Raw genomic sequence first — 7,807 nt, 5'->3', positions numbered from 1 at the left:
CAGACCCTGGCAGCCGCCCAGGGGCTGATGGGAAACACACACACACCCCCCCACACCCCCCCCCCCTGGGAGGACTCGGGCATCGGGGGGTGGGGGGGTGGCGCGGGGGGGGGCCTCACACCCCCGAAACAGACTCGGAAACACCCAATCTGCTCCCTCCCCCCCCCTGCGCCGTGAGGTCACCGCGCTTTGTCACTGATGACATCACCCCTGTCTGGGGCTGGGTGTGATGTCATCAGACAGCAGCCCGGACGCCTCGGGGGGGGGCGGGGGGCACCCCCAAAACAGACACAGGGAGATGGAGGGGGGGGGGAGACTTTTATTGGGGGGGGGGGATTTGGGGACACCCCCCCCCGGGCAGGAGTCACAGGGTGGACCCTCAAGACCCTCCATTTTGGGGGCTCCCCCATGCCCAGAACACCCCTGACTCAGGGCTGGGGGGCGGGGGCTCCCCATTTTTGGGGCCCAGCCCCAACCAACCGTTCCCATTTTGAGGGGGGGGGACGGACAGGGATGGACGGGTCCCTCAGCCCCCCCCCCCAACACCCCCACTTTTAAGGCGCACCCCAAAACATGTTTATTCTGGGGGGAAAGGGGTAATTTTAGGGGCACCTTGCTCCCCACCAGGACCTGGGGACCCTCTGGGAGGGGCTGTTTGGGCGGGGGGGGGTGGTATTTTTTTGGGGGGGTGGTATTTTTTTTGGGGGGGGGGGGCCCTACGCCTGGATGCTGCTTTTGGTGCTGAAGGCCAGGTAATAGATGACGAGGCCGATGGCAGCTGCCACCACCTCCGTCGACACCCAGGGACCATTCCAAGCGCCCTGTCGAAACAATTGGGGGGGTCACCGCTGCCCCCCCCCGACCCCCACACCTTCCCCCCCCGCCTCTCCCCCCAGGGCAAACCTCAACCCCGCAGGGCTCCATACCCATCCTCAAAATCCACCACGAAAACCCAGGGATGCCACCCCAAACCCCGGGGACACCCCAAAACAACCCCCCCAAAAACCTGGGGACACCCCAAAACCCCCACACCCACCCCCCAGAGACCATTGGGACCCCCCCCCCAGGACCCCCAACCCCCCCTCCGAGAGGAGAAGCACCCCAAGCGCCTGCCCCAGCCCCACCCCCAGGTCATCCAAGGATTCTCCAACGCCCCCAAATCGCCCCAATTTCTGCCCAAACCCCCCTGTGCATCCCCAGCCTACCCCCCCCCCCCAGTATCCCGAGGAAGCTGTGTCAAGGACCCCCCCAGGCCCACGGGGACCCCCAAACCACCCCCCCCCCCGACTCACCCGATGGTCCACGTTAACGGTGAAAAGGGGCCGGATGCGGGAGACATCCTCGTTATTGCGCTGAGCCTGAAGGGGGGGAGGGGAGAGAAAAGGGGGTTCAGAACCAGGGTGGGGGCACACCGGGTGGGGGCACACCGGGTGGGGGCCCCCCCCAGAGGGACCCACCTTGCGCAGGGCGCTGTAGGACTCCTCGTCGAAGAATTTCACCTCGTAGGTGCCCGACTGGGCGTTGCGGTGCTCCAGGCTCCAGGAGACCTGGGCGGGGGTGGAAATGGTGGAGAGCGCTGAGCCCCCAGACCCCCCCCGAGCCCCCAGACCCCCCCCTGAGCCCCCAGACCCCCCCCCGAGCCCCCCCGGCCTCACCTGGTAGCGCCCCACGTCCTGCCCCCGGGTGACAGGGAACTGCTTCCCATTGACGTCGGCGTAGAGAGCCACGTTCTGGGGAGAAAGAGGGGCAGTGAGACGTGAAGGGGGGGGGGTGTGCCCATGTCAGCGACCCCTGTGCCCCCCCCCCCGCCCCAACCTTGTGGGGACTCACCTGGGCACCGTTCTTGCAGGCCAGTGAGATCTCCACCACGAAGACGCTCTCGGAGGAGATGACGGCGTCCGAGGTGGTGTAGTAGGAAGGCACGATGGTGGGCTCGGGGCACGGCTCGCCTGCGGGGGGGGGACGGGACACAGACATGAGAAGTGGGGTGTGCTGAGACCCCTGCAAAAACCCCGGGACGCCCCCCCCCAGGGCCTCTCAGAGGTGCCAGGACCCCCCCACAGGCCCCAGGATACCACCACAAGCCCTGGGACCGCCCCCTTTGGCCCTGGACAGGCCTCAGGACCCCCTCCCAGGCCCCAGGACCCCCACACACTGCCCCCCCCAGACCCCAGGACCCCCGCAAAGGTCCCATGATCCCCTAAGGCCCCGTAAAGACAACGGTTTTAAACTAGAGCAGGGCAGGTTTAGATTCGACACTAGGATGAAGCCCTTTACAGTGAGGGTGGTGAGACACTGGCCCAAGTTGCCCAGAGAGGGGGTGGAGGCCCCATCCCTGGAGACATCCAAGGCCGGGCTGGATGAGGCTCTGAGCGACCTGATGTGGTTGAACACGTCCCCGCTCGCTGCAGGGGGTGGCACTAGATGGCCTTTAAGGGTCCCTTCCCACCCAACACATTCTACCGTTCTTATGATAAAGGCCCCGGGATCGCCCCCCCAGTACCTGACAGGCCCCGGGACGCCCCCCTAAGGCCCCTCACAGGCCCCAGGACCCCCCTCCACAGCACCCCGCAGGCTCCAAGACCCCTGAAAAGGCCTCAGGACCCCCCTAACGGTACCACACAGGCCCCAGGGCTCCTCCGACAGCCCCTCACAGACCTTGGGACACCCCCCCCCCCCACGGCCCCTCACAGGCCCCGGGAGCCCCCTACGGCACCTGACAGGCCCCGGGACACCCCCACAGGCCCCTCACAAGCCCCGGCATCCCGGGACCCCCCACTCCCCCGGAGCCCCCCAGCCCCGGGTGTTCCAGAACACCCACCCCTCCGGCCCCGAGACCCCCGCGCCCGCCCCGCAGCACCCACCAGGCCCAACCCCGTTACCTGCGGCGCCTAATGCCAGCGCCAGCAGCCCGGCCAGCACCGCCAGCGCCGCCATGACTGCCGGCCGCACTGCCCTGCCGCCACCGACCCTCTCCAACCAGCCAATCAGCGCCGCCCGCCGCCTGGGCGCGCCCAATCAGACCCAAGGGGCGGGCCCGCCTCGTGCCCGGCGGCCAATGAGAAGCGCTTTTCTCCCTTGGCGGGCGGCCGCCCCGTGCGCGACGTGGCCGAGCCGCCGCGGGGGGGTGGGCGGGGCCGAGCCCCGCGCCTGCGCGGTGCCGCCGCCGCCCGGACAAAATGGCGGCCGCGACTTATGTGGCGCGGGGAGGCGGCGCCGGGAAAAGCGCGGCCGCGCCCCGGCGCATGCGCAGGGTGCCGGCCCTCCGCGTTTCCATGGCAACAGCTGCCGTGCAGCGGGCCGGGTTCTCCCCCGCCCGCCCCCACCTTGCTGGTTTGAATATAATTTTCGTCACAAAACAGGGATAAAGCGCGGCTCTGGGAAAGGGCGGGTGGTGCCGGCCCGGGACAAAATGGCGGGCGGCCCCGCCTTCCCACAGGGACGAGCGCAGGACCGCCCCTGCGCATGCGCCGCCTTCCCCCGCCCCCGGCACAAAATGGCCGCCGCGACTTCTGTGGCGCCGCCGGCGGCGTGAGGAAAAGCGTGGGGTGGGGGCGTAAATCTCGCGAGATCTCGTCGGCCTCGTCCTTGGGGAGCGCCGAGATCTCGCGAGAGCTGCACGGCGGCCATTCGCGGAGAGAACGGCCATGGCGGCGGCGCTGGCGGCGGCGAGGCGGCTCTGGGTACCGGCCGTGCTGGGGCAACGCCCGGTGAGTACCGGGGCGTCCGGGGGGGGCGGCGGGATGGTTCCCCATCCCTCCGGGCACTTCGCGAGCCGAGCGGCGGGCCCTGCCGTGGCGGCGGGCCGCTACGCTCTGATTGGCCAGCTGTCGGGGGGGGGCGGTGCACGGGTGGATTTACAGCGATCTGGTTGGAGGGGATGGTGCGGCGGGGTGGGCCTAATCCTTTGGTGGCTCAGGCTCCGGTTGGCTCCGGCCGTGGAGCCGCCCGGCACCGCGGTTGGTGATTGGCTGTGCGCTGAGCGAGTGGGCGGGACGGGGCGTTTCCTTCCTCGCTGATTGGCTGATATTTCTAGGGGAGGTTGGACCGGGTCCCTGAGCCACTGGCCGCGGGGGGGGGGGCGCGAAATTGGGGGGGGGGGGCCCTGTTGGTCGTTGCTCAATCCCAGAATCCTCCGCGGTTGGCCGAAGCCGGGGGAGGGGGGGACGGACCCAGGCACCCGGGCAGTCACTGCCCTCTGGGTGACCCCTGGCATCCCCTAATTAGCAGCAGCTCTGTTAATGAGGCAGCCGGGGCTGCCTGGGGGGCCCGGGGTCCCTTTGGGGAGTGGGTGTGGGGGGGGTGGTCCCTTTGGGGGAGCCGCATCCCTTGGAGGGGAGTCTTGGGGCGGGGGGGGGACACCGAGGGCCAGGGCTGTGATCTCTCCCCCCTCCCACCCTCTACATAGGCATGGATTTCCCATGATGCCGAGCGGCGCCACCTCCCACCCGTGAGTGCCCCGTCTGGGGGGGTCTCCCCCCCTCTCCAAATCCCCCAGAGCCCTCTAACACTCGGGATGGGGCGGCAGGGAGGGCATGGACTATAGGGTGCCCCCTGTGCCAGGGTGGGGGTCCCCCAGACCGACCCTGTCCCCTCTCAGGGGGCGGGGGGAGGCTTGGTGGGCCCCCCCTTGGCCTCTTTGTTGAGGCTGGGGCATGGTGGGGGCTGCGAGCCCCCCGGCTTTGGGGTTGGGGGGTTACTTGGGGGGCTCCCAGTGGGGGGCCTGCCTGGAGGGGGAGCATGTGCTGTTCTTGCTGTGTGAGTTTGGGGGGGTGTGTGTGGAATCCAGGCTGCCCTGGCGCTGCTCGTGGGAGGGGGGGCTGCTTTCCCTCTCCCCCCGCTCCCCGTTTGCCGGCATCACGACTAACTGCCCCCGTTTCTCCCCCGCGCCGCGGCCGCCTGCCCCTGCAGCAGCCCAGCATCGTGAGTACAGCCAGACTTGGGGGGGGGGGTGGGCAACCCGCAGGGAAGGAGGGGGGGGGGCGGACCCCGAAAGCATGGCGGGGGGGCACGCATGGGTCTGCATGGCGCATGTCCGGACGCCTGGGTTCCCCAGGCAGGGGAGGGGGGAGGCGGGGGGTCGGGAGGGGGAAAAGGAGGACGGGGGTGGGGGGGGCCGGACACCTGGGTCCTCAGCCTTCCCCCTCTGCGCCCCCACAGCCCCCCCCCCGCCAAGTACGGGGGCCGCCACACCGTGACGCTGATCCCCGGTGACGGCATCGGCCCCGAACTGATGCTGCACGTCAAGGAGGTCTTCAGGTGGGTGCCCCCCTCCCCCCCCCCGCCCCCGAGGACCCAGGCGTCCGGAGCTGTCCCTGGAGCCAGGTGTCCGGGCCGTTCCCCTCCCCCAGGCACGCCTGCGTTCCCGTGGACTTCGAGGAGGTTCGTGTCAGCGCCGAGGCGCCCGAGGACGACGTGCACAACGCCATCATGGCCATCCGCCGCAACGGCGTCGCCCTCAAGGGTGAGCGCGGGGCTGGGGACACACCCCCCCTCCCCCCACAGCTTGGGGACACCCTGACCCCTGTCTCTGTCCCCTCCCCAGGGAACATCGAGACCAACCACAACCTCCCACCCAGCCACAAGTCCCGTAACAACCTCATCAGGTGCGAGCTGGGGGGAACTGGGGGTGCTGGGGAGGGACTGGGAGCGCCGGGGGGTCATCTGGGAGGGAACTGGGAGCGCCGGAGGGAGACTGGGAGCACTGGGGTGGAACTGGGAGCTATAGAGCCATTGGGGTGAGGGAATTGGGGGACGCTGGGGGGCGCCCTGGAGGGAGGAACTGGGCGCTGGCGGGGTGTGGCCGAGGGGCGTGGCCGATGGGCGGAGCCTGACCTCGTTGTGGTGCCGGGGCGGGGCAGGACCAGCCTGGACCTTTACGCCAACGTGATCCACTGCCAGAGCCTGCCCGGGGTGGAGACGCGGCACCGCGACATCGACATCCTCATCGTGCGGGAGAACACCGAGGGCGAGTACAGCAGCCTGGAGCACGAGGTGGGCCACGGGGCCACGCCCACTGCCACGGGGCCACGCCCATTGCCCACCCCCACCCCACCCCACCCCACCCCGGCTGCTTAATGCATTGCCCGGTGTGCACTGCCCTGGCCACGCCCCCTGCGGCCTGGCCACACCCCCAGAGTAATGGCCCCGCCCACACACAAACATCCTGCCTTGACCACGCCCAATATGTAGATGAATGACTTTGGCCACGCCCCCTACGCGGCCATCCTGTCTTGGCCACGCCCCCTCGGCTATGGCCACGCCCCCACTGGACCGAATTACCCCCTCCGGCCCCGCCCCACACGTGGCCCCGCCTCCTGACCCCCCCCTTCCTTCTCTTCCCCCCCCCCAGAGCGTGGCGGGGGTGGTGGAGAGCCTGAAGATCATCACGGCCGGCCGCTCCCGCCGCATCGCCCACTACGCCTTCCGCCTGGCCCGCGCCGCCGCCCGCCGCTCCGTCACCGCCGTCCACAAGGCCAACATCATGTGCGTGGGGCGGGGCGGGGGGGGCTCGGGGGGCTCGAAGGGGGGGGGTGGCTCAGGGGCCCGCTGACCCCCCCCCGCCCCACCTCGTCCCCGCAGGAAGCTGGGGGACGGGCTCTTCCTGCAGTGCTGCCAGGAGGTGGCGGCCGAGTACCCCGAGATCAGCTTCCGCAGCATGATCGTGGACAACACCACCATGCAGGTGGGACCCCTCCCCCCAACCCCGACCCCGGCCTCGCCAACGCCCCCCCCCCACCCCTTCGCAGTCGCACCAGTAACACCTTCCCCCCTCCCCAGCTGGTGTCGCGCCCACAGCAGTTCGACGTGATGGTGATGCCCAACCTCTACGGCAACATCGTCAACAACGTCTGCGCCGGGCTGGTGGGGGGGCCCGGCCTTGTCCCCGGCGCCAACTACGGCCACGACTACGCCGTCTTTGAGACCGTGGGTCTAGGGGGGGCCGGGGGGGAAGGGGGGGGGGGGCTGGTCCCCCTTGCAGTCCCCATGGAGCTGTCGAGGGGGGAGTGGTGTCTGGGTGCTGCAAGGGTCCTGATACGGGGGGAGCAGGGGGTACTGGAGGGGCTGGGAGGACTGGAGACGAGGTCCTGGGGACTAGGGGGGGGGTCCCCAGGGACGTGGGGGTCCCAAAAATGACGCGCTGCTCCCCCCTCCCCGGCAGGCGACGCGTAACACGGGGAAGAGCATCGCCAACCGCAACATCGCCAACCCCACGGCCGCCCTGCTCGCCGCCTGCATGATGCTGGACCACCTCCGGTGGGTGGGGCCGGGGGGCGTGGCCAACGGGAGGGGGGCGGGGCCACCACCAAGGGGTGGGGCTTCCCCTGAAGGGAAAGTCCCCATTGGAGGGCCAGAGGTAGGGGGTGGGGCCTCGCAGCTGGGGTGGTTTCAAGGGGGGGCGGAGGTCATGCCCCCCCCCAGGGCGTGGCTCGCTGAAGTGGGCGTGGCCCCCACTGGCCCCTCCCCCAGGCTGCACAGCTACGCCTCCACCATCCGCCAGGCCGTCCTCGCCTCATTGGACGATCCCCGGGTAAGTCCTGCCCCACTACCCCGCCCTTTTTAAAGACGCTGAGGCCCCACCCAGGGGGCGGGGCCAGGACAAGCCCCACCCACCTGCCGGCTCCGCCCCCAGACACACACCCCCGACATCGGGGGACAAGGCACGACCTCGGGCGCCGTCCAGAGCATCATCTCGCACCTCCCCCGCTCCTAAAACACCCGGACGCGGGGGGCCCCCGGCTGGGGAGGGGACGGACACCCCCACCGGCCCCCCAACCCCAATAAACCCCCCCCAAAGACCCCGCTT

At 70.0% G+C, this 7,807-nt stretch overlaps 2 protein-coding genes across 3 annotated transcripts; one reads left to right on the top strand and one right to left on the bottom strand.

Annotated features, from left to right (window-relative positions):
* Positions 1-663: 663 nt before the first annotated feature.
* Positions 664-3,104, bottom strand: SSR4 (signal sequence receptor subunit 4). The gene is made up of 6 exons (XM_054187112.1): positions 2,883-3,104; positions 1,831-1,949; positions 1,656-1,730; positions 1,458-1,547; positions 1,293-1,358; positions 664-821 (listed from the first exon to the last, which is right to left on the bottom strand). The coding sequence occupies exons 1-6, from the start codon at positions 2,935-2,937 to the stop codon at positions 717-719; spliced, it is 510 nt and encodes a 169-aa protein (XP_054043087.1). The 5' UTR covers positions 2,938-3,104; the 3' UTR covers positions 664-716.
* Positions 3,105-3,512: 408 nt separating this feature from the next.
* IDH3G (isocitrate dehydrogenase (NAD(+)) 3 non-catalytic subunit gamma) lies at positions 3,513-7,802 on the top strand. Of its 2 annotated transcripts, none has more exons than XM_054187111.1 (12): positions 3,513-3,710; positions 4,409-4,450; positions 5,162-5,259; positions 5,352-5,464; positions 5,546-5,606; positions 5,862-5,994; positions 6,353-6,486; positions 6,583-6,685; positions 6,781-6,927; positions 7,163-7,257; positions 7,471-7,531; positions 7,634-7,802. In XM_054187111.1, exons 1-12 carry the CDS (start codon positions 3,648-3,650, stop codon positions 7,712-7,714), a joined length of 1,131 nt encoding a protein of 376 aa, XP_054043086.1. In that variant the 5' UTR covers positions 3,513-3,647; the 3' UTR covers positions 7,715-7,802. The 2 variants fall into 2 exon arrangements, with proteins under 2 accessions (XP_054043086.1, XP_054043085.1); XM_054187110.1 differs by having other exon boundaries at positions 4,409-4,461; positions 5,161-5,259.
* Positions 7,803-7,807: the final 5 nt, after the last annotated feature.

This window comes from Rissa tridactyla (assembly GCF_028500815.1).
Source record: "Rissa tridactyla isolate bRisTri1 chromosome 24 unlocalized genomic scaffold, bRisTri1.patW.cur.20221130 SUPER_24_unloc_1, whole genome shotgun sequence".
Lineage (NCBI taxonomy): Eukaryota > Metazoa > Chordata > Aves > Charadriiformes > Laridae > Rissa > Rissa tridactyla.
The sequence above is the reverse complement of the archived record's forward strand: the minus strand, read 5'-3'. Positions and strand labels throughout refer to the sequence as shown.